The sequence below is a fragment of the Bos taurus genome, chromosome 6 (assembly GCF_002263795.3).
Source record: "Bos taurus isolate L1 Dominette 01449 registration number 42190680 breed Hereford chromosome 6, ARS-UCD2.0, whole genome shotgun sequence".
NCBI lineage: Eukaryota > Metazoa > Chordata > Mammalia > Artiodactyla > Bovidae > Bos > Bos taurus.
In genome coordinates this window covers 24,771,564-24,798,608 of record NC_037333.1, presented here as the reverse complement: position 1 = coordinate 24,798,608, position 27,045 = coordinate 24,771,564, and the positions used below count along the sequence as shown (strand labels likewise).

At 35.1% G+C, this 27,045-nt stretch overlaps 2 protein-coding genes across 4 annotated transcripts in view; both read right to left on the bottom strand.

The window, feature by feature from the left end:
• Positions 1 to 167: 167 nt before the first annotated feature.
• Positions 168 to 11,569, bottom strand: LAMTOR3 (late endosomal/lysosomal adaptor, MAPK and MTOR activator 3). Its single transcript, NM_001075982.1, has 7 exons — positions 11,505 to 11,569; positions 11,159 to 11,204; positions 8,236 to 8,270; positions 5,934 to 5,992; positions 4,284 to 4,417; positions 2,933 to 2,996; positions 168 to 1,179 (listed from the first exon to the last, which is right to left on the bottom strand). Exons 2-7 carry the CDS (start codon positions 11,165 to 11,167, stop codon positions 1,106 to 1,108), a joined length of 375 nt encoding a protein of 124 aa, NP_001069450.1. The 5' UTR covers positions 11,168 to 11,204; positions 11,505 to 11,569; the 3' UTR covers positions 168 to 1,105.
• Positions 11,570 to 15,932: 4,363 nt separating this feature from the next.
• Positions 15,933 to 27,045, bottom strand: part of DNAJB14 (DnaJ heat shock protein family (Hsp40) member B14) — a 42,152-nt gene continuing 31,039 nt past the window's right edge. For 2 of the 3 annotated variants that reach the window (XM_005207701.3, XM_059887603.1), the window contains 2 exons: positions 26,017 to 26,189; positions 15,933 to 20,840 (listed from right to left, as the gene is read on the bottom strand). In XM_005207701.3, coding sequence (XP_005207758.1) covers positions 20,716 to 20,840; positions 26,017 to 26,189 — 298 coding nt within the window. In that variant the 3' untranslated portion in view covers positions 15,933 to 20,715. 3 annotated transcript variants of the gene reach the window in all.

Below are 27,045 nucleotides of genomic sequence, written 5' to 3'. Positions count from 1 at the left end.
CTAGTGAACAGCACACATTTGCTACTCAATGCCAGGTACCAGTGATGAACTCTGACTGTCAAAGAACCCAGGAGGAAATTAAAGCCTTGAATGATAGACTGCATTCCTAAACATGAAAAGCCACATGCTAGAACTGTGAGACCAATTACACAGAGATTACATTAGGCTCCTGGATGAGGTTTATTTTCCAACTGACAACTTATTTAAGGTAAAACAGTCTCCAAACTAGACAAGAAACACTTATTTACGTGGTTGCAAGAGTGAATTAAATTACAGAGTTTAAACATTTGAAAACAGTCTGGGGAGGGGTGGGGGGAAGCTATATAGTGTTCAAACTGTACTTTTAAAAATACTATTTATCCTCATGTATGAAAAAAGGGATATACTACCATGCGTACATACATACCAATACTGGAAACAGAATTCAATAATGAATCACACCTAAATTTTACAAAGAATAAACAAACATTAAAAAAACACTGATTGGTTATAGAAAGCAGAATGGAAGAAAAAACCATTAGCTATCATCTTCATTTCCATCAAAGAGCAGCACCCTCTAAGAAGAAACAAATTCGTTAGTAAGACTCACCTACAGTGCACAACAATATATACAAATGAAAGTTAGTGATTGTACTGGTTTCATTCACTTTTCCTAAGCCACTTTTATCTTTCTCACACTCAATGCAAAGAAAATAATATGAAGAAAAATATGTCCTCACTATTCACAATAAAAAGAGTCTGCCCTATTCTGCAGGCCTGGCACATGGTATAAAAGGGAGCACTTCATGGCTCAAGGGGATCAAAGTATCATTTTGATTCTGAGCCACCAAATAGGATCTCACACATATTTGGTGACTGGACTAACTCCACAGGAGCTGCGATATAGAGTGAACCATTTCTGTGGTATCCCCAGATCTCACTAAATAAGAAACAGCCCTACACAAAAAAAGATAACCATCAACCTGTCCATAAATTCTATCTGTAAGGCTCTTTTTCTAGAGTAAAGTGGAAAAAGGGGGTCCTTGAGTACATGGATACAAGTGTCACTGTGGCCTAAAGATTGCTGGATTGATATTGTGTCTGATATGATGAAGAAAACTCCAGATTAAGAAACTTCCACAACTTGTCTCAATTCTTCAAATAATGGAGCAAGTTCCTTTTCCAGGCTGACAATTAGTCCTAAAGCAAAGAGATTAAGAAATTTGAACATTAGAAAAATGCTTATCAAAATTTGTATACTAAAAAGTAAATGAGACCTAGTTCATTCTCCATAACTACACTTAAAACAAAATACTGTAATTCTGAACAAAATAATTGAAAACCCACACTTATTATGAAGTTTACTTTCATCATCTATTATTAATGTAAGTAAATAAAACCATTGATATGCATTAGAAGATGCAAAATAAATTATATATGTGCTATAATTTTGCTGGAGTTTTATGAAAAACTTCAATTCATTTATACCTCATTATTTCAAAATTTGCACCAATTCAGGAATAATACACATGATTTTTACTAAAGGAAAAAAAAAAAAAAAAAAGACTTTTTTCCTGAGCCAATTTTAATGAACTTTATTAAAAGATAGGTAGATAGCAAAGGAAAAATTAGATACTTATTATATAAATTCAGTAAAGCTAAGGCACAAATGCATATTTCAAAGGCAAAAATATTTTAAAGATGCCTCCTCATAGGACTATAAAATACACACCGAAAGCAGCAAGCTAATCTAGAAATCAGCACATCCAGCTTGTTAGTTTCCTAGGGTAGAAGGCTATATAATCTTAAACACTGCTTGTTTTTCGCTCAACTAAAGATCTTCCTGTCTCACACAGCATTCAAAGCACCTGGGATTCATAAGGAAATGTTCTATGTACTAGAATACAATTCTGGAGATTATCATAATTTATAATAACTGATGATTTTATAGTATGATAGTGATTTACCACAACTGAGGTTTAACATATTTAAAATACCGACACCACTACTATCCTATACATTTACAAAGAGTTTTCACACACAGTATTTTACGGCTTGAAAGCATTTAGAAATGAAAGACACCCAACAGTTCATTCAATCTAAACCCCACATTTTAAACATAAGCAATCTAAATACAGGCTTCAGTGACAGCTGGAAACAAAACTGGCTCAAATATCTTGCAAATAAAAAAACAGAAAAGGAAAGTAAAGCAGTTCTAACAGTGGTGAAATCTGGAGATAGACCTTTAAAAAATTCCACTTAAACTAAAACAGAGTAAAAAAAAAAAAATTGTAATTCAACTGAATACTGAATACTGTTATGATTTTACACAAAGATAGCCAGTGAAGACCCCTGGATATAATGAGATCTTACAATGCTCTCTAGAAAGTACAGCTTCCAAGTGTTTGTCCTCAAATTCTTCCACTGTGAAAAAGAACTGAGTATATTCATCCTAGTCACACTCTTTAAATTCCCAAACACATTTACCTTGCCCACTATTGTTCAAGATTTTATAGATTGGTCCTTATGGAACTGAAATTTATCTGTGATCGTTTTTATGTTTTGTTTGGTTATTTTCTCTACTGTTTTTTTTTTTTGCTTTCTGAAACTGTTGTAACATGAGCAAGATACTGTATTAAAGAGGTGAAAATAACATTTAATTTTCCGTTCTATCTTAAATGATATTTATCTATACGTCATCTCATCTGAACTAAAAAATAATAGCACAAGATCAAGAAAGCAGTTCTTAGCTCCATTATACAGATATACATATATATATATATATATATAAACAATTCAGAGAAGTTATATTTCCAGAAAACAAGGAATAGATGGTAGCACTGGGCCATGCATTAAGGTTTTCTTACTCTAAATCTGTGTTCTTATCATATTAGACTATTCAGATCTGGTATTATAAAGATTAAAAGCTGTATTTAAGGTGATTAAAACATACCTGTATTAGCATTGCTGCTGGCTATGAAACTCACTACCAAAGGTAAACGATTGAATTGAACCACCTAAAAAGAGAACAAGATCTAAAGTATACTGTTATGTAGTGAAAAGGCGGTATAATTCAAATCAAGTATCTTAATCTTTCTAAAAACTTTAAATGTGTAAGATACTAGCTTGACATCATGGTATTATGTCATGAAAGGTGAAAGAGTTGAAAATAAGTATTTCCGTAAAACAGACTTACTAATTATTTCTTAGAGACATTAATACCACTTAGTCTGGAAAGTTTCTAAGGTGGGGCTGCATCTTCCTCATCTTTTTTATATTCTAAAGCCCTGCAAAGTGTCAATGACATAGTAGGGGCTCAATAAATATTTGATAATTAAGGAGCTAAAGGCATTTTTTCTCAGTCATTCAAGTGGTTATAAAGTCTCAATCTTTTGCCTCCTCTGTACCACTATAATTTAAATTAACTTACATTTAAGTTAACTTTAAATCAGCTATCTTTTTAAAAAGTTTAGTTTCAACCTAACCTTTACTGACTAAATTAAAGGTCAGATGAGCTAGTTATCTTCTGCCTAATAGACACTAAAATATACAACTTTTAAAATAAAAAATACCATACATGTATCATTGGTAGTGCATGACTTATACCCTGGGAAACACTGCTCTGTAGAAAGCAGTGTGTGTGCTCAGTTGCTCAATACTGGAGTAAGCTGCCATGTCCTACTCCAGGGGATCTTCCCGACCCAGGAACTGAAACAGTGTCTTGTGTCTCCTGCATTGGCAGGCAGATTCTTTACTACTGTGAAGAAGTTACTGATTTATTCTAAAGAAAATGCAGCTGGAGATCAAGAGATCTGTAGCAACTAATTTCTCTCCCACAAATAATAACCTCATTTATTTTATATATTTATATATTTCAAGCCAAAAGATGGGATTAGTAGCAATAACAAATGTAAATAACTATCATTTGACTTTCAAGGAAAATCCTGTATCTGTCACAACAACAACAACAACGACGACAAGTGTGTCATTTGAGAAATCAGTTGTTAAATAAGCTCAGGGCACCATCTACTGGAGGTATTAGTAACAGTGACCTGACTTACCCATTTCAGGATGACATATATTTTACTATTTAATTTTTAATCTAATTGTTCATATTAATTAATTCCTGAAATAAAATGTGAAAAAAAATCTCTACAGTTTAACATAACCAATTTGAAGGTTAAGATGTTAAAATTCCATCACTTTGGAAACCAAAATTAGAATTATATAAACAAACTATTCTACAAAGAAGAGATAATAATAGTTGAAATCATCAGCAAACCATTTGATAATTATGAACTTACCTGGTAGGTATTATAGTAACAGATGATACTTTTATTTTTTGAAAGTCCGAGTTTGCTTCCTTGGTCTGTTGCAAGGGCAAAAGTTGATAAGAAACCAGGTCTCAAAGCATGCTCTGGAGCATTATCATTGGCCACTGGAAATACAAGTGATTTAAGTAAAAATTATGCAGGATATACAGTGGGAAGAGATTTACAGTAGTTATTTGCTTTTTTTGACAAAAACATAAACTTACAGAAAAAAAGAAGCACAAGAGTTAGGCTTCACAACACTGAACTTCATAATACTAATTGGGTCTCATCAGTTTAGGTGAGAAAAACCATTCAATCAGAAGTTGAGGGATCACAACTAAGGGAATAAATGCTGGTTCTCACAATTTTTCAAAAAATTTCAAATGAATACTAAATATTTCTATTTTCTTAATATCTAACTTAAAACAGGTTAGGATTATCAGTACAATTAATAAATTGAACATTCTGGTTAACTATGAACAAAGTGAGAATACTGAAAAAAAGTTTCATAAACCTTTGCTCTTACAAAACCCACAGAAACATCATTTGTAGACGATGATATTTCTACACCTGGCCACTGATTTAAGTTTTTTTACACTCACTGAAAGGTCTAGATGGAGTTGGTTGTACCGTAAGTGCTGAGCTTAAGGTTTTAACACAGAGATCCTCAAAAAGAACACTGGAACTGAAAATCTGAGATTACTTTGTTCAAAGTCCTCATTATAGAATTGAGAAAAGGAAGTGATTTGCCCATGGCTACCTATGTTCTGTGCTGGGTTAGGAAGCACACTGGATCACGTATCAAAAGATGATGGGTTCTATGACTATCTCGTCACTGACTCATGAGCAACTTGCAGCTGACAATGTACTCTTTGCACCTGACCACTTTCATTAATAAAATGAAAGAACTACATTAGCTAAATTCTAAACTTTGATTGAATTCTAAACTCTGAAATTATCTGACATATATGATAACTCCAGGTGGAGAATGTATTATAAACAAAATATGCAGGACATTATTTAACCTTTCTGTCATATCACATATACTTAAAAAAAAAAGCTAAACCTTAGGCAAAAAGAAACCTTTTCTTTCCTCTTTTTTTAGGTTAACCAACTTTTCTTTAGGCAAAAATTCTTGCTAGATTCTGGTTAACTAAAGTAACTGTGAAGTTAAAAGTTTTTCAAAATCTTATTTCCAATAAGGAAGAACAAGAAAGAGTAAACAAAACAATAAATTTATGTTAATTCAAATGTATGGCTGTTTATCCTAAAACCACCAGCAATACTGATGAAAAATATATGCTGGGGGAGTCCATGGGTGTAATATGTCTAGCTGTATATGTGCTCATTCTCATCATTCAGATTTACTAATCGTTTACGTTATACATAAAATGTCTGTAATGGGAAACTGGGCCTTCAATAAATCCTTACTTAAACTCATGCCATCATGAAATAGTTGATATATAATAAGATTCCAACCTATCCTTCAACACACAAAATCAAACATTTTCTTCCAAACTAAGACTATGTCCTGAATGTATTGAATGGGTTATTTTTTGCTTGCTTTCTGTATTACTCAGATAGAAATACATTTTTATTCGAAGTCGAACATGGCACTGACATGTAATTGCGGCATTTTACCTTTGATGACAGGCACTCCATCTCTATCTGACACAACAATAGCATGGAGCCCCTCAACACTAGAAAGGAAAAGTTAATATATGATAAAACATTGTCTCAAAATATGTACCTTCAAAATCACAATGATAATTCTCATGTACATTTCTGAAAAACCATGAGGACTCAATCACTGATATAAGCTCCTATAACGTTTGCAAAACTCTTCCACCATAAGAAGCAAAAACAGATCCAGTTGCTGCCTTCACACAACTTACAATCTAAAAGGAAGAGTGGCTATCATTTAGATCACCTCACACAAATGTAAAACTACAACTGTGAGAACTGCCATTAAGAGATGTGTGGGGCCACGAGAGAGCTTATAAAAGGAGGGGTAGATCCAGACAGGTGGGTCAGGGAAGGCTTCCCGGAGGAAGTGGTTCCTCAGCGGAGACATTACGGTAATAAGAAAAGTGGAGTGGGGAGATCATTGTAAGCCGAGAGAAGAGGACAGAAAGAATGGAGGTCACAGGGCAATCCCCTCAACCACGTCTACACAAGAAGTAAACAGAATGGTCAAGACCACAGCTCTGAAGTAAGAAAGACCTGAGCTCCTGTTCAGGCTCTGGTGTTTACTGTTTATGCTACCTGGCATCAGTTACAAAACCTCGCTAAGCCTCAGTTAATATGAAAACGGGGATACTTGTACTCATCTGCATGTGCAAGTCGTTTCAGTCCTGTTCAACTCTCTGTGATCCCATGGATTGTAGCCCGCCAGGCTCCTCTGTCCATGGGATTCTCCAGGCAGGAATACTGGAGTGGGTTGCCATGTCCTCCTCCAGGGGATCTTCCTGATCCAGGGTCTCCTGCATTGCAGGCGGATTCTTTACTGCTGAACCTTTGGCTACCATGAAGTTTAATACAATGATGCATGCAAAGTGGAGGGTGGCTGGTACATGATTAATATTCAAAAATATGAATTAATATCAATGTTGTCATCTGTACACCCTGAGAATAACATAATTTGTCCCTGCAATTTAAATATGAAATTATTAGTGGGAATTCCTAGAGCCCCAAAATGTTAAAAATTATAATGGGGAAACATTCAAATCATCATCATTTATACTGGGCTTCCACATGGTACAGTGGTAAAGAAACCACCTGCTAATGCAGGAGACATTGCCACAGTCACCCAATCTTTAGCAACCACTTGCCAGACTGGTCAGCAGCCATCAATACTGAGGCAAGATCCTCCACCAGCAAAACATTAAGACTCATTAAAGGCTCAGATGATGGTTAGCACTTTTTTAGCAATAAAGTATTTTTTACCTAACAATGTACATTGTTTTTTTTAGACATCATGTTGTTACACACTTAACAAACTACAGTGGAGTGTAAACGTAACTTTTGTATGCAACAGGAAACAGAAAAAATTGTGACTTGCTTTATCTCAATATTCACTTTATTGCAGTGGTCTGGAACCAAACCCACAACCTCTCTGAGGCATGCCTGTATCTTAAAATATCTACAAGCTGCAATGCTTGCTGTTCCTACTACATCTCCAAATAAAGGGATGATTGTTATTAGCTTAGGAAAGAGAAGTATTAGCTTAATATTTTAGCTTAGGAATGAGGAGTATTACTATTAACTTAATCTGCAGGTGCATAGCGTATCTCTGACGGTAACAATGGGTGTCTCTGAGACGGGAATCGTGTGGCTGGAGGACAAGGATAAGAAGCTCCTCACTCTGTGTCCTTCAATTAACTTTTGCATCTTGAACTTTATAAATATATTGCCTACTCAAAACGTGGCAGTGTTAGTCACAAAGTTGTATCCAACTTTCTGTGACTCCATGGGCTATAGCCATGGAGCGGGTAGGCGTTTCCTTCTCCAAAGGATCTTTCTGACCCAGGGATTGAAGCTGAGTCTCCTGCATTACAAAAAATTGTGAATCACTATACTGTATACCCCCACGTAGATGCAGCAATTAGGTCTTAAAGGCAGTATTAAAAATAAAGGCAAGTTCCTAGGTTTTTTAATCCAGTAAACTGCTATGAAAGAACTCTAAAGTGGCAAAAACTGGGTTCTAGCCCTTCACCATTCACCAGCTGTTTAATTTGAGACAAGGCATGTAACTTCCCTGGGGGATCATGTTGTTTATCTGCAAACTCAAACCGTATCACTTGTGCTACCTACGATTATGTTAGCTATTTGAAAGTGCTAAATAACAGCAGAACACAGGATTAGTCTAAGATAAACAGAAACGAAATACTAAACAAAACACGTTAAGCAGAATTCATTTAGTAACAAAGTAGTAATTTTTTACCTCGGTAATTTTTTATACAGGAATCGTTTTAGATCCTGAAAGAGAGTATAAAAATTATATTATAATAATATGCCCAGTACTGGTTCTCTAGATCCTGTCCTAGCCACATCTCAGGTACCTTAAGTATTCATTCACAACCATTCTTGCTTGTGCTTTGTCTTTCTCGTTTTGCTTTTGATGTTTTAAGGAGTGGTGTAACTTGCAACAACTAATCTTTTTCTCTAAGCCTCAGTTTCATTATTTGCTGAGTAAGCATAATTAAAGAACCTACATTATAAGACTGTTACTAAAGTTTATTGAAAACACTCATGTCAAGTGGTTAGCATATCCATCAGTGGAAACACAAATACATATTAGCTATAATATTAGATCACACTTCTCATACTACTGTACATCTTGTTGCTAACTTTGAGTTCACTTGAGAATATATTATGAATACTTATCCATGTCCACAGACTTTTTTAACATCACTTTAAGATCCAAGGTAAGTTAACTAACTTCATGAAACTCAGTTTTCTTACATGACTAAAGACAAATGACAATGTGTGTCAAGCATTCAGCATGGAACATAATTATGACTTTAAAAAAATTAGAAGACTACTTGGTCTCATTACACTCTCATTTGGGGAATTTCACTGACAATCCAGGTAGCAATCATGAGTTCTACATAGGTAAATCAGATATATCTTGTTTTGACCCTCTAATTCCTACTACTCCCCAAACCTGAATGTTGATTTTATTCCATGCTATCACCACCAGCTTACTTTTGCTCTCATCTTAAATACAAAATCACAAAACTCATCATTTTCCATCCAAAATCTGGATTTCCCCAATCTCTCCCTCTGTCCACTAATGGCATTACTGTTCCCTGTTACTTAGCTTTGAAACTTAAGGTAATATAATCACCCTAAACTCATGTGTCACTTTAAAAACCACTTGTGAAGTCAAGTATTTTTAAACTGATGTTCTCCTCTCCTTTTCGGATGACATTACAATTTAGGTTCATTTTAATATTTATGACTTACACCAGCCTCCCAATTGGTATGATGGCCTACCACTTCTATCGCACACATTTCTACACAAAGCCAATAATCATATAATTCTCCTTCTCTAAATGGACAATTGCAGTGACTCTCAACCCTGGCTACGGACAACACTTGCAGAGTATAAAAAGAACTCTGATGCCTGTATTGAAAATGCTCCCCAGAGGATTTTTCATGCAGCCAAGATCATGAACCAATGTTTGAATGGCTCTCCACTGTTTACCGAATTATGTACAAATCCTGTAGATATTTGAGGCTCTCTACAATATGGATGGGCTATAACACATTTTATAGTCCTGCTTCCTACCACTCCCTCATACATTTCCTCAGCCCCAGATGAAATGGGCTATTCACAGCTCTGCAACACACATCTTTCTGTTTCCTATCTTTAATTTTGCTCATGCTTACATTCTAACTATTAATATTAATACCCTCTGGATCTTAAAAAAAAACGCTACTCATCAATTAGAGCTAATCTCAACCACCAAATACTCCAAACAGGCTTCCCTGATAAAGACAAACTGAGGTAATCCCTCTCTTCTCTGAATTTTCACACAATAATGTATGCATATCTATGATCACTTGCCTACTGTACTTTTTTTTTAACCTTTAAAAATCCTTAGGGAGAGAAATTATACCTTAGTTATCTTTATTTCTCCCACAGCCCTTAAAGAACAATCTTTTCAAGGGAGATGCTCAAAAGAATTCAGCGATTTGATTATGCCTAGAGAATGAGGCCTCAAAAATATACTGGAAGACCCCCAAAAATGGAGTGATAAAGACATAAAAAGTTGCTAAATGTTGAAACACATAATCCTGCAACCTAAAAGAAAAATCAGATTCATATTGTTGAATAATCATTTAGTGTAGTTAAAAGCATGGATTCTGGAGTCTGCCTGGGTTGGTATCCTGACTCAGCAACAAACTAGCTGTGTAATCTGAGGAAGTTACTGGATCTTTCTGTGACTTAGCATCTTCATCTATAAACACAGTGATAATAATAACAGTGCATATCTCATGAAAGTTACTGTAATAATTAAATGAGTATCTGTTCAACGTTCCAAAGAATATTTAGCATGTATATAAGCAAAATGTGTGTGTGTTAGTTGCTTAGTCGTGTCCAACTCTTTGCAACCCCATAGACTGCAGCCCACCAGGTCCCTCTGTCCATGGGATTCTCCAGGCAAGAACACTGGAGTGGCTTTCCATTTCTTTCTCCAAAAGGAATTACAGAAAGAAAGTGAAGTCGCTCAGTCATGTCCGACTCTTTGTGATCCCATGGACTGTAGCCTACCAGGTTCCCCCATCCATGCAATTTTCCAGGCAAGAGTACTGGAGCGGGTTGCCATTTCCTTCTCCAATATAAGCAAAATAACAGTATGTAAAATATAAACAAATATAAACATTAATAATATTAATTCCCTGTTGTTTCCAGAAACTAGTACAATAAAGTTTCCTAAATTTAGAATTTTAATTATATTGCTGTGTTAAAAAGGCAATGGTTATAAATCATCTGAAATTGCTACAGTGAACCCAAAGAGACATAACTGGACAAAGATTCAGAGCAGCAAACCATCATTTACAAACTGAATGGGTAAATATGAAGAACCTGTCTTATGCCCGCAGAACTGGGGCGTGGGAAAAATAAAATTGTCTCAACCTCAGGCACCTTTAGTGTCTTCTACCCCCATTCCAGGCAGAAACTCAGGGCCCCGAAAATTACTCCTATTAGTCTCTGACTTTAGATCCTAGACAAAGCAATTGGAGGGAAGCGGTAAAACGAAACAAATTTGTATTTGGGAAGCGCTCTCTCTCCCCACCCAGCAGTCTCAACCTACTCTCCACTCTCTCCTTCCTCTTATGTGGGGGTGTTAACTCACATCCGCCATGATGAACCCTTTCCTCCCGCAGGATCAGTCTCCACGCCTGAAAGAGAAACTCCGGGTGACTCTCCCCTCAAGACTTCCTCTCCCTCCCACCCCCAACCTAATAAGCAGTGTCAGTTCTCCGCTGGGTCAGGCAAGGATCCACGGTTCCAGGGCTCCAGCCAAGGAGGCTGATTAGCGTCGGAGTTCCCAAATACTCAGGCGGGTAACCGAGATGCCTGACAGCTCACTAACCCCCAAGATCCAAGCCCAACCGGGAGGCGAAAGCGGCGTCTTCTCTTCCGTCTCACCGCCCGGGCCACTTGCGGCGTAAGCCACCGGGCAAAGTGGCTGCAGTTACCTGGCTTTCTGGGTTGCCTGGTTCTCTGAACTGCCACTTCAGGAACAACTTCTCGGACAGGTTCCTCTAAAAGCCGCAGTCACATGATTTGTGACCTCTTCTGTGCTCCCGGAAGCACTTCCCAAGACTCCGACGCTGGGTGACTCGGGATTTCCGGGGCGGTACTTCGACAAGGGAGCGCGCATTTGCGCGATAAGCCCCGGCCCACTCAACGCGGGTGCTCTTTGCGGCCGTGCGGAGTTCCGGCTGTCCCAGACCTCTGCACTTGAGTAGAGCTTGCTTTGCTTTGAGAACGCGGAACCCTGAAGATTTCCCAGAAAACGCAAGCAAGAAAACGTATTTGTTTGGGGAGGGTGCATAAATTTCATTATTTTTTTCTTAGGGTCCGTTATCTTAAAACCTCTTCTTGTAGATGAATAAATTTAAAGGGGGTGGTGTTACATACTGAACAGCAAGCCCCAGGTCCGTCGGTCTCTGATCGCAATTTAATAATCCTTTCGCTTCCCGTGGGAGCTACCCTCGTACTGTGACTTGTCTGGATTGAATCAAGGATCCTTGAGCTTTCTGGAGATCTCCTTTGTGTGTACATCAAGCTTTTACATATGCAGACATGGAGCAACTTTCTTTCATTGGCTCTTTGTTTAGAAGACCGTACTTTTAAGGACTGTCTATAATTTTTTTTTTTTTGGTGCATTGCTTGTTTGCACATTGAAGGAAAACCTACAGTAAGTGGTAGAAAAATGAGTTCTAGGGGAACTTCTTTTCCACAGGTCATCAAGTTCAGTTCAGTTGCTTAGTCCTGTCCGAGTCTTTGCGACCCCATGGACTTCAGCACGCCAGGCTTCCCTGTCCTTCACCAATTCCCAGAACTTGCTCAAACTCCTGTCCATCGAGTCGGTGATGCCATCCAACCATCTCATCTGTCGTCCCCTTCTCCTTCTGCCTTCAGTCTTTCCCAGCATCAAGTCTTTTCTAATGTCACCTTCGCATCAGGTGGCCAAAGTATTGGAGCTTCAGCATCAGCGTCAACCCTTCCAGTGAAAATTTAGGGTTGATGGATTGACTGATTTGAGCTCCTTGAAATCCAAGGGATCCCTGAAGATAGAAGTGCAAAAGGAACCAGCTATAGACCAAGGTATGGTGGGAAGATACTAATTTGCTAGTTACCCTTAGGAGGATGAAATGGTAAGTTACAAAGCACCTAGCTGTTAAAAATGATCTCCTTGTCATTATAAAAGAACTTGACAGTTCCATAGCAACTGACATCATTTAAGACCACTTCCTTTTCCGTTGATTTCTTAGCCTCTGGAACACCGCACTTATTTTAGTTTCTCACCCAATCTCCTCACTCTTAAAGCTTGTCTTCAATTCTTCTGCTGTTTTTCTTTCCACAGTATCCTGAGAATGTGATTCCTAAATCTGCACCTTTCCTCTGAGTTCGAGGTTCATATTTTCAGCTGCTGGTTGGATATTGGATATTTCTACATACTTCTGTCAGTTCTAACCCAAAGGTACTAAAAACTCCAGTAAACCTGTTTCCTGATCTATGTCCTTGTTGGTTCCATGATTCTGTCAGGTATCATGTTTTCTCTTTCCTTTCTCATGTCCTTTTCTCACTTAACAATGATTTTTTACATTTATATTTTTTCAGCTCTTCATTCAACCCTTATTCAGCAAGACTTGTATCAGTAGCCATTTAAGGAAGCCCAGTTAAACGTTTCTAAAACAGTGTACATTATTGCTGACCAAACAAATCTTTAGTTACATACCATTGCAGACAATAGTTGATAGTCTTTAATCATTTTACTTGTAAATGCAATCTAATGTGAATCCTATTTTTCAGCCAAATTGATTATCTCACCCTTCCATCAAAATGGCTATTATCCCAGGAAGTTGTGGAAATTCCTGAATCTGAAATGTTTATTTCTCCTGTAGGAGAGGAAAAACTTCCTTATACCTTATTAGATTTTGTGGCTGGGCTAACAGTGAAATTGACAGACAGATTGACAGGAGCAAAACATAGAAATGCATTTACTACTTTTACATGTACATGAGAGTCTTCAGAAGAAAAATGGAAGATCCAAAACTTGGTTAGGCCCAAAAATTGATATGCCATTTTACACAAAGAACAATAAACTTGTGAGGATGAGACAAAACAAGGGGCTTAGGCTAAGAGCAGTAAATTGTATGATGGTGACTATTAAACATGGAATAAACTGTGGAAGATAAGGGTTATTTTAGTAGGTTTGTTTATATAGGTCCATATCAGTGTCAGTCCCATCTCTGGTGATAAGAATGTTCTTCTCTTCCTGGTAGAAGGAGGGCACATTTCCCATGGGAAGTTTTATGACAAGCCTTTAAGTGAAGGTGGGAGGTCAGAGAGCCTTTCATGCATTTGCTGTGGCATATTTCAGGGTGACGTGTTCTAAACCCCTTTATTTTCTACCTTAGCTATTTAAATCTTGTTTCCTTATAACACCTTCTCATCCATCATATTCTCTTGAATGTTCCTATATATTACCAAGAACAACTGATACTTATTTGTGCATAATTATGTGTCATAGCTTTAATTTGCTTATCCAATGAGACCATAAAGTCTAGGAGGGGTCATGGTTTCAATTTTTTTTTCAGTTTCTTACAATGCTTGTTTCTTGCACTCTGTAGGTATGCATTCAACATTTGTAGAATGAAAGTCATTACGAGAAGTCATTAGTCTTGACCCTGACTAAAACTCATTTCTCATTTCCCCACTGTTTCTCCCCTTCATTTGCCCCTAAGTTTGGAGTCAAATAAAAATATGAACTCTAGCAAGACTTCTAATTTCTGGAAGCATTACTTTTCATTTTAACAAAATTATCCATCTTAATAACATTATTACATAGTAGTTGACCTGGAAAACATTGCTGATTTTTTTCTTCCTCTTGAGTGGCAAAAAGGGAGAGCACAGCTTTCCAAGATCTTCAGATGCCAAATACCACCACTAACGTCTGCCAATTGAAAAATCTAGTCAGACTTTTAATTTCCAAGCATGGTGGTTTCTAAATTACGGCACGTCAGTAGAGCTCCTTATGTACTCAGACTGATCTGTTTGCATTTACCCATCAATAACACTGCTGTTGGTCCAGGACTAAGGGAAATATTTACTGACCTAAAAGATTATCAGCACGATATGCCAGTTCTCCAAAGTGGGATGTAACAGATCATTGCTGAGGTTCAGAAAGAAACAGACATTGTATGCATGCCTATGCACAGAAAATTTTTATCTCATTATACAAATTTGCTATTTTGCATAATAGTACATTATATAGTTAACAAATATACACATGCTCTGACTTTGTTATATCAGAGCCTTTGTTTTTGCTTCTCTTGAGCTTAAATTTCTCTCAGCTGTTGAATACAGCTTTAAAAAAATTTTTTAATTCTCACTTTTTAAAAAAATTTTGGTTTCCTATCAAAAAATAAACAATCATCTGAATTTAGGTTGGTTCCACTGTCTGTGTAAAAATTCTAGCTGGTATGCAAACTCAAATGGGAAGGAGAGGCTTGCTGATTCTCCAACATACAAAAATAAAAATTTTATAACTTACACTGGCTGAGTTGTAAAATGTCTTATAAATTTTGATTCTGCCTGTGGCTTGGAATTTAGCCCATGGAAAATACAATTTAAGATCTATACAATAACTTTCTCTACTGTACTCTCACCCATTGTTGTCACACACCAGTCACTTCAGAAATCACTAATTCCCTTGATCTCTGGCTTACATCTAATAGTGAAATTACTCACTTGTCAACATCTTACACACCCCTGCCATCTTTCCTGCCTGACATAACCTCAAATTTAGATGAACTAAATTTAGATGAACTATATATATATATATGTATGTGTGTGTGTGTGTGTGTGTATATATAGATATAGATATATATATAGATAGATAGATAGATATATCTATATATATATATATAGCCTCATGGGATTTGGCCCTTAATTCTCTAACCTGGTCTCGGTCCCTAGGTCATAATCTTACAAGTTTGTTTTCACTTCTGTAAAGTTTCTATGACCTTATCTACTTTAGCACACTCTGCCTGAAATACTTATCCAGCATTCACCTCACTCTGACTTATCTTATCTTATGGGTTTCAGCTTAAACTCACTTTCTCAGAGAAAACTTCCCTAACCTCCCAAAGTTTTCTAGATACATGCTTTCATTGTACCTTGTAATTTTCTTTATAGCATTTATCATAAGTAGTTATTTACTTGACATTTATTTCCCTTGCTAGATGTAAACTTCATGAAGATTTTGGTCTTGTTCAGTGATTAATTTCCACATTACTTCCCAGGTCATAGCAAATATGCATACGTTTGTTGGTTGGTTGAATGAATGAAAGAAAAGTCATAGTAAGAATATAAAACATGATAAGAACAAATCCTTTACAGTGAGAACAGACCTTTTTATTCATATATTGAGATAAACTGCAAAGACTGAAAGACAAAAATTCATCATAAATCATTCAGCAGAACATTCATTAAAAATCAAATGTATTTTCTTTAACAGAGTTCTCACACAGAAAATTTCATTTTATGTAAGTCTGATACAACATTAAATATTTTACAACTCAGACATTTCATTTTTAAATCTAACTGTATAATTTTGAATGCACTATAGACAAATAAGATCTTTACCAATTTCACTTCATTTAACTTATACAAGGCTTCCATTAAAATTCCATCACACCTTGAAAATTACCTGCAGCTTTTTAAAAAAACACATGATCTAAGCTTTATATGGAAAGAAAAGTCTTATGTAGCAATCCAAAAACTGAAAAAAACAAAAAAGGTAAGAAGCATTTCTTAATACAAATAAATTACAAAAATACCATTTATGTGTGAGTTTCTTTCTTTTCACTGATACAGTCATCCATCCAGAATCCAAAACAATTCATTTTAAAATCGATGCTTAAAATACTCCAATGTCACTGAAAAATCTATTATTTTAGTGGTACTATTAAATGGCAAAGTAGAATATCAGATTAGAATCTCCCAACTCCTGTACTGAAGTGAATGAGACATTCACATTCATGCCAGATGTCATCTGTTATGCATTACCAGACAGTTTCGCAATCAATAATCCCAATTTTTAATGAAAACTTACTAAAACATTGCAAAAAACACTTCTTACCCCTTACATATTTCCAGACTGCTATAGAAAATACAATTATATTTGAAGTATGGGCCTTATGGTAGGAATCTCTGTTAAAATATGGAAAAGATCAATAAAAAGAACTCGCACCAATGAAATTCTATGGACTGATTTTCAAATTTAGAAATAAGAAAATCCACTGCTAATGGAAGCCCTGCACTGTGCAAATATAGTGTGGTATATATTAAACAATCACACATTTGAGGTATTAGCTGGAAAATATATTTATATATATATATATTTATCTATATATATACACCTATACATGGACACATCCAGAGAATATTCACAAATCTATTGGCCCCAAAACCAGCAGATAATAAAATTAAATGAAAAGAAATTACATACCAACAGGAAAGTTACAAACAAGGAATTTACAAAAGATGTGGTTACATAATCCTTAATATAAGGAATATGTTCTGAACTAGTGTTTTGAGGGAAAATGTTTCCATTTATATGAAACTGTCTATTTAATAGTAATAAAACCAGAAAGGAAGGCTGAATTCGAGGACTGTATTGCCTGCCAGATGATCAAAGGGATGTACAAGAGTTCTTGAAGATGCTCATTCTATGCACTTTTTCTTTAAAAATTAAAAAAAAAAAAAAAAAAAAACCCAGAAACTATGACGTTATTATGAGACTATATAGAGAATTTTACAAACTTTAAGCAGTAGTCAAATGTGGCCAAGAGATAAAGTCTTTCAGCTATCTAGTACAGATTAAAATTAAGATCTATTATTCATTTTCAGAAGGTTTTGTTTAAAAAAAAAGATTATAAATGCCCTTTCAGTTGGTTACTCAGTATGAAGACAGACAACAGTATAGTAATACTGAACACAAGCTTCATATGGAGAAGCTAAGTAAGTGCACAAATTCTCCTTTTGAATCTTTTGGTCTTTTGACATAATTCTTACTTAACTAAAAGACGGCTTATTGGTCCTCAGGCCAACATCATGGAATATTTCACTGCCTTTACACAGGTGGGAGTTTTTAAATGAAATCTGTTGAATGAATTATTAAGTAATATTAACATGTCACATCTGTTAAATAACACCTGCATTTAAAAATTCTACAGATCAACAAAGGGAAGTCAAGAGGTTAATCATTTCTCTCAGGATCTATTTTACATACTAGTGTAACTAAAGATACAACAGGAAGAACACTTAAGCATTAAAGTGCAATTAACATAAAGAGCTGGAATTCTATCTTCCTGTTCTTACCAATAAAACCTGAGGTGACATACAAGCAGAGAGGCCTAATGTACTGGCACACATGTACCTTAAGGATTTACTTTTCTCTACCAAATCTTTGTAGATCATAAATAAGAATGGAATGATTACGAAACAAATACTTATTTAAACATTCAAATGCAGTCTGTTCCCAAAACATAGTTTCACTTATTATTTCTCATTGTCAAGAATTAAATTCTCAGATTTGCTCACAATAAATTCCAAAACTTACAAAGGACTAACATCTATCGGGAAACAAAAAAATCAAAAGAGGAGAAAAGGTACTATTTTACTTTCCCCCAAATTCCTGCAAGAACACTGATGTCTGTGTGTGTGTTTAAAAGGGATAAAAATGTAAAGCATTAATATAATTGCTTCCAAACTTCTAAAATACCAGTCAGAGAAGCTAGTAAAGCAATCAAAGACTGAGAGCATTTAGGCAATGATTAGAATAAAGAGGACAAGTTATCACATTAAATTGGAGAGCTCAGGTAGCTAAAAATACGACGGCTAAACATTGGGATTTTTGTTAGAAGAGCAGAAAAAGTGATAATCTTATGTTTTAAGATAGCTGACACTGAAAATCAACTATACTTTGATTACAGAAACAAACAAACAGATTAGGTCATTTTACTTTGTAGAATTAACCCAAGATTCTAAGACACTTACTTGGACGGGCCTTTACATCATGACATAGGTGACATTAAGGACTTACTCTTTACTTGCATACTTTACATGTAGCTTAAATTGTCAGGCACTCGATCAGTCCTTTACCAAAGTCATTTGAACAGTTTATCAAACACATTTTATGAAATTTGATGTAATGCAACTGAAATATAATACTGTCCAAAAGCCATGTATGACTTTGTAATATATAACTTCACTTAACATGATTAACTTCACCTGTTCCTTTAAAATCAGGATTAAGGGAAAAACAATCAGTCAACAAGAGTTCAATTCACATAAACATGAATCACAATAGTGTAAATTTCCCATTAAAACCAGAAAATTAATGGATGGAATTTTTTCATTTAAATTTTTATAAGTTTTTTGGTGCATATAAACTTTCAGTTAATTAGAATGCTATTACTTTATTTTTTTAAGAAACTCATTCTATAGGCTGAAGAAAACATTTTAGATTATATTTTCTTTTAGGCATGCTATTTTTTTTTTTTTAAGGTTACATTTCTAAAGAAAGTTGGTTAAGCTGTCCAGTTTTTCTAGGACAGTATCTTGTTTAGTTAAACGACTAATTCAATCAAGGCATTTCTATTGATAAGAGAACATTTAAAAAAGAATGGTCATTTCAGAAGTTCTATTCAACATATGCTATATAAATTATACTCAGGAAAAAAACTTTAAATAAAAGAACACCACGCTCTAACCAGCATTCTCCTACACACAGAAAAAAACCAAAGATGTGTTTATGTTCTGTTAAATGAGTATGAAAGCAAAATCATTAAAATACTACAACTTGTTAAAACATAGAAGACTAGAAATCAAATAGCTTCATATCTCATATATAGGCACCAAAAACTTCAATTTTTCTAATTTACATTTTTGGATGTAACTGTAAGGAGCTTATTCCTATAGGATTAACTGAATTACTTAATGGTGAATAAATCTGAGCTCAAATTTTGTAAAGATAACCTGCTATAAATCACTATTCTACCTGCTGCTATATTTCTGTTCACTGTGCGTATGGCCAAACAGATCATGCTCTGATCAAGTAAGTGTGCTGTAATCTACGTATATGTTTAACAGTTGGCAATCAGGTTAAAAGGCACAAGCTTCATTTTAGTAGTAATTTTTCTTATTACTTAGACAATAGTAAGAACCCATTTACTTTTGGATCCTGCTTAAATGATCACTAAGAAGAAACTGCAGATTTCCACGGGGCAAGGGGTAAAACAGGTAGGTCCTTTTCTTCATAAATTTTAGCAGCCTTCAAAGATGTACATATGAACATGTGGGGGCCTTTTAGTTATTGGAATTGCAAATGATGTAACTGCAATTTACTGCTGAAGACCCTTTTTGGTTAATATTTATATAGCCATTTCCTCATATTTTCTTTAGAATCTATCAGTATAGCATTTCATTTCTATGCATGGCTTAGCAATTCATAAACTAAATAAATAGCAAAATGATACTTTACACCAGTTCATTTATCTCAATATATACTTTAGAATATAATGGCAATATTAAAAATATCAATTTTATCTAAGCTGATAATGCTACAAGATTTTACACAAGTTAAACAGCTTCTGTTTTTTTTCTTCTCTTTTTGATAAAGTTTCATTGTAAACTCCACACATTTGACATCTGACAAGAAAAATGTAATTTTGTCATAAAACATTTATTCCATCAATTTAAACTAAAGTGTCTCATGGAGTTAAACCCAAAAGAATTTAAATAAAAAGGCAATAAACTGTATATACACAAAATGATCATTCTATAAATATTTACATGACAAGGGAAAAAAATGGAGGATCTAAAAACCAGAAATTGCTACAGGTATGATAATCCTTTCTCAAGACATTTTTAGTTAGGAATCATATAAGCTTTTAAAGTAAAAATAATTACAGAAGCATAACTAAAATAATAATTTTAGTTTTCATTTTCTTACTATTTAAAGGAGCCAGTAGGTCATAAACAGTCCAAGATTTCAGGATCAACTATTCAGTTTAGTTTTCAATATCAAATCTTTTTCTTTAGCTCTCATGATGAAACTAAACTTACAGAAAAAATAGAAAGTACTCTAAAAGGTATAAATAAAATTCCCATTCATCCTCCTTTATAAATACTGGTCAGCCGCTCCAACTCTTTACAGTTGTCCATGCTTAAGGCTTCTGCCTTCCTTCGGAGTCGTTCATCATGGTAAACTTTTGCTGCATACTGCATATCTGTTTCTGTTAACAAACAAAAATATTTTGCTAAGTAAATAATTTAGATCAACTAGTTGTTTAAACTCATGATGCTTCATAGAAGCCCTTCAAAATACTTCTATTAACTGTTTTTTGTTTTTAAATTTATTTGGCTAGGCCAGGTCTTAGTTGCAGCACACAAAATCTCCAGCCTTCACTGTAGCATGTGGAATCTTTAATTTTGGCATGTGAACTCTTAGTTGTTGCATGTAGGATCTAATTTCCTGACCAAGGACTGAACTGGGGACCCCGGCATTAGGAGCTCAGAGTCCCAGCCACTGGACCACCAGGGAAGTCTCTTATTAGCTGTTTTCTTTTTTGAAAGAAATCCAAGTACTAGACCTAAAAGCCATGTAGAATCTTACCACGTAAAATAAATACAAGTTGCTCAGGAAAAGAAATAAGAATAGTATCCTATCAACCCTTTCCCTCCTCTACTCCTGTTCCCAAAGGTTTAAAAACAACTGCTCTAAAGCATCCTCTGGATCTCTTTCCCCAAAGATATCACATGCTATTCAATACTGTCAGTGGTTGTTTTTGCTGTGACCTTTATTAAAGTTCCAGATTAATTATGTTGAGGTCTGAGTAGAAAAATTTATAATCTTGTTCTGAGTTTATCTGAATTAATGCAGGGGCCCAGGTTTGATCCTTTCATGCCACAGCTAGAGATCCAAGTGCTACAACTAAGATCTGGGACAGCCAAATAAACCAATAATTTCTAGAAACCATATATACTAAACTTATTGAAGGAACACACACACAAAAAAAAACCTTACTATACAATCAGAGTAGTGGTATTTAGCAAATAAGTACTTTTCAGCCTTCCTTCAATATGTAGGTAACATTAGTAAAGAAATATAGACTAGAAATCAAACATTCTTCAGGGAACCTATTCCTTGTCATTTTCCTGGTAGTCTCAGCCATTTCACTATTAACACTTCTAAAGGGTGGGAGCAGTTTAGATAAGATGTAACCAAAAACAGAGACTAAATTAGAAGACATCAATCAGGACGATATTCAAAATAAACTCAAAGATAAGTGTATACTCTGTTTGTAAAAATCTTCAGAAATGATCAATCAGGATTTAACCAATCAATCAAAATCATTCCACTGCTTTTATTTACAAGTGCTGCCGCTGCTGCTATGTCACTTCAGTAGTGTCCGACTCTGTGCAAAAAATCCATCTGCAGATGATTCTTTTCACGTGAGGTAGATAAACCAAAGTTCATAGAGCTAGTAAAGGCAGAATCTAGATGCCAATTCAAATCTTTACCTCCTAGCCGAATATTCTTTCCATTACCTCAGATTACTGCTTGTATTTTATAAAACACCCATTTAACCAATCTAGACTTCTGACAGTATTAGAAGTGACTTCAAAACAGAAAAATGCTGGCGAAAGACTATCCAAGCCTTTAACCTATATATCAGATCAGATCAGTCACTCAGTCGTGTTCGACTCTGTGACCCCATGAATCGCAGCACGCCAGGCCTCCCTGTCCATCACCAACTCCCGGAGTTCACCCAGACTCACGTCCATCGAGTCAGTGATGCCATCCAGCCATCTCATCCTCTGTCGTCCCCTTCTTCTCCTGCCCCCAGTCCCTCCCAGCATCAGAGTCTTTTCCAATGAGTCAACTCTTCGCATGAGGTGGCCAAAGTACTGCAGTTTCAGCTTTAGCATCATTCCTTCCAAAGAAATGGAAATCCTTTGGAAGGAAGCATCATTCCTTCCAAATCCAGGGCTGATCTCCTTCAGAATGGACTGGTTGGATCTCCTTGCAGTCCAAGAGACTCTCAAGAGTCTTCTCCAACACCACAGTTCAAAAGCATCAATTCTTTGGCGCTCAGCCTTCTTCACAGTCCAACTCTCACATCCATACATGACCACAGGAAAAACCATAGCCTTGACTAGACGGACCTTTGTTGGCAGAGTAATGTCTCTGCTTTTGAATATGCTATCTAGGTTGGTCATAACTTTCCTTCCAAGGAGTAAGCGTCTTTTAATTTCATGACTGCAGTCACCATCTGTAGTGATTTTGGAGCCCAGAAAAATAAAGTCTGACACTGTTTTCACTGTTTCCCCATCTATTTGCCATGAAGTGGTGGGACCAGATGCCATGATCTTCGTTTTCTGAATGTTGAGCTTTAAGCCAACTTTTTCACTCTCCACTTTCACTTTCATCAAGAGGCTGAATTTGCTGAAGTTTATTTTAAAAATTTCAAATATACACAAGTTAAAGAGTACCACAATAAACATTCTAAAGCCCTTGACCTTGATTGACTAATTTTTCACATTCTGTCAAATCTGCTTTAGCATTCTACAGTAAAGGCTGCTGTTACTGTTGTGGTGGCGATTATTTTGTAGAACTTTTTGAGAGTTAAGTTACAGGCATCATGACCTTTCATTCCTAATACTTCAGCAAGTTTCTCCTAAGAACAAGGGCATTCTCTTACATAACCACAATACAATTTTCAAATCCATAAATTTAACAATGACATAATACTATTAGACATAATACTATTATCTAACACATAGTCCATACTCAAATTTTACCAGTTGTCCCAATGATATCCTTTATAACGGTTTCCTCCCACCCAGGATTCAATTTAGGATCACATACTGTATTCAGTTGTCATGTCTCTTTGTCTTTAAGAGCTTCGTCTTGTTTCATTGATATTTTTGAACACAAGCAAGTTTTATAAATAATGACATTAAACAGATTTAGCTAAAACTTCTGATAGTAACTTTGAAAGACACATGGAAATGTGTACAATACAGCTGTAGACAATGTGGTATAGTGGACAGAAGATGGACTGAAGGGTCCATGAAACCAACTGATAAGTGATCTTGTTGAACTATTAAGAGATTAAATTATGCAAAAAAAAAAACCCACTTGGCTCATGCTAGGGAAAGAGTAAAACAAAATTATAACAAACAGTAATATAGAATACATATGGGTACAAGGCATTATGCTAAGTGTTAACAAATATTATCTGTTCTGGTCCATATTTTAATGATGAGATAACTGAGATTTAGAGAGGTTAAGTAACTTGGCCTAGGTAACTGTGTTGATGAGGTCAGGATCTTGCAAGGGATTCCAAGAGCCAACACTTTAAACGTAACATTACACTTTCATCCATAAACGTGAATTATCTTTCCTTTCTATTTATGCGGTCACTTCCCTATTATTTAATAGAATATAAGCATGCAAAACTCAAAAATCACCCGTTTTGGCTGGGGACTAGAACTTGTATTTGAAAGTGATATATGTAATGTACTCATCATTCTTTTAGCACAAAATAGGTAGGCCTTTCATTCATTCATGTGTGTGTGAGTATTAGTTGCTCAGTTGTGTCTGACTCTTTGCAACCTTGTGGACTATAACTCACCAGGCTTCTCTGTCCATGGAATTCTCTGGGCAAGAATACTGGAGTGGGTTGCCATTCCCTTCTCCAGGGGATCATCCTAACCCAGGGTCTCCCACATTGCAGGGAGATTCTTTACCATCTGAGACACCAGAGCCCTGTCATTCATTCATACAAATCCATTACTCATTCATCCAACAATTGTGCGAGGTACTACAGATAAAAAAATTAAGTGAAATAAAATTAAATAAATAAAATTTGGCAAATACTTCTCTTAAGACATTTGGCTAATGCACAGTTTCTCAACCTCAACAAAACTGGTATATAGGGCTAGATAATTTTTGTTGTGGAGGCTGTCCTGTGCACTGCAGAATGTTTCAGCAGCATCCCTGGCCTTAACCCATTTAGGTGCTAGAAGCAATCTCTTCTACTCCAACCCCATGTTGAGTCACATAAAGTTTCCAGACATTATCAAATGTCCACTGGGAGGTGGGAGCGAATCATTCCCAGTTGAAAACCACTAAGGTAACCTTCTCTACACTGAGAACATACTGATTCACAGACTCAGAGACTCAAACAGCAAGGAGGTTTCTACTCTAATTATCAAAATATAGAAGAAGAAACCAAGGCTAGAGATAAGAACTCTCTGAGAAATATATAAAGGTAATGTTTTATCAAATTTTCCCTAGTAGATAAGAGATAATGTTAACTGCTTCCATTTTCTGAGTATTTACTGCATATGAAACACTTTAGCTATTCCCTGATTTAATTTTCATAACAAACCCATAAAGTTAGGTATTAATGAGAAGACTGTAGAGCACACTGCCTAGATTCTGAAAGCAAATAGGTTTTGAATCACAGATTACCTTAATGACTTTGGCAAGTTATTAATTAATCTCTCTTTGGCACAGTTTCCTCACATGCAAATTGGGTATAATAACCTCACAGTGTTGTTGTAGATTTTAAATAAGTTAATATACATAAAGTGCTTGGGACAATGACTGAGAAAATAGGTATTATATAAACTATAGTTATTCCTCTTCCCACTGATCATTATCAACCATCTTATACATGAGGTTAGAATATTTGTTACTACTCACTCAGCTAAAAATTTCAGAGCTAGGATTCAATTTCAGTCTATTTAATTCCGAAGTCTATACTATATAATCTACTTTATGACTTGGAACAGACAAAAAACTATAATGAACAGTTCACAAGGAACATTTCAGCAGATTCTTATGGTCAATCTTTTTATAGAAACAACTAAATTAAGGAAGCTGAGGCTGGAAGATGCTAAACAATTAAGTGTTCACAAGAACTTTTCTACATACAAAATAAGTAAAGGAAAATGAATTGTCAACAAAACTCATTGTACACTAACAGTGCTACCTGTTGAAGCTAAATTAATGAAGGATTTCAAAGTTAATTCTGAAACAGGATGTATATTAAAACTGATGACATTGTTTATGCCAAGACTTTCTTTCTTAGTGGTCATAAAATAATGATGCATGTTACAACCATCAACATCTTAAATACAATGAAATTTGATACTATCTACTTATTCCACCTATAGTTACTAAGAACAACAATAACACAAATACCATTGTCTTTGCCACGTGCCAAATATTGTTATAAGGCCGCAAGTACGTTAAAACACATTGTCTCACTTAAGTACCAGGCTCCGGGTAGGTGCCAGGCAATTTTAGAACATCCTTTGAGTAAAGAAATCTTCAGTAATCAATTCCAAGACTCTGAATAAGTTTTTAAATGTTAAACATTTAAAATGTAAACTTACTTTGTTGTCTTTCTTTCCAGCAATTATTTCGAATATTAGTCACATAATCTTCTTCCACACTCTTTTCTACCTTTTGTAGTAACATTCCTTTATATTCATTTTTAAAGTCCTTATTGACATAATAAATGACACCTAAGTTTTCTGTCTGCATTTTAATTGTTTGTCCTGATCCACTGTAAAAGAAATGTTTGATCATTATTTTTTAATTAAAATTGTACATTCTGATTTGCTTCTACAAACCAAGCTAACAAAAACAATTAAAAATAATTAAAAAATTACTATTGGTAATCAAGTATTTATATAATTTCAAATTACCTAAAGCTACTTTTTTTATGTGATAAAAAAGTAATCATATTTTAATACATTATGTTCTTATAAGTTCTCTCAATTTTTAGTTAGCAAAAATCTTATTTGTAAGAAATAAATTATTTGTAGACCAATCATTTTAATACTATAAAAGAACTGGTGATATGGTTCTACAAAGTTTCCTTTATCTTCATTGTATTATACTAAAGTTTTTTAGAATGTATACTGCATTAAATTTGCTTTGTCCCGATCGCTTATAGAGTACAATATATTGTGGAAAAATACATAAAAAGTAATATTTGCTTTTATTTAATCAATATTTTATAAACAGAAGAGTAACATCATTTCTACTTTAATGACACAAATCTATGTATGTAGCATCAATCACAATTCTACTTGTCTTTTTTTTTTTCTTTTTATTTTTTAACTTTACAATATTGTATTGGTTTTGCCATATATCAAAATGAATCCGCCACAGGTATACATGTGTTCCCCATCCTGAACCCTCCTCCCTCCTCCCTCCCCATACCTTGTCTTTAAAGTACTTTTGTCTTCTGAAGGTTTTTGTCTTTGATGTCAATCCATTACCTATTATATTAAATTGCTATCAAGTTCAAATATAGCACTTCTGTCCTTATCCACAATAGAACAGAAATGTAAACTAACAACACAAACTTACTGCTTAGGTAAACTATCTTTAAAATTAAAGATTTTTAAATGGTA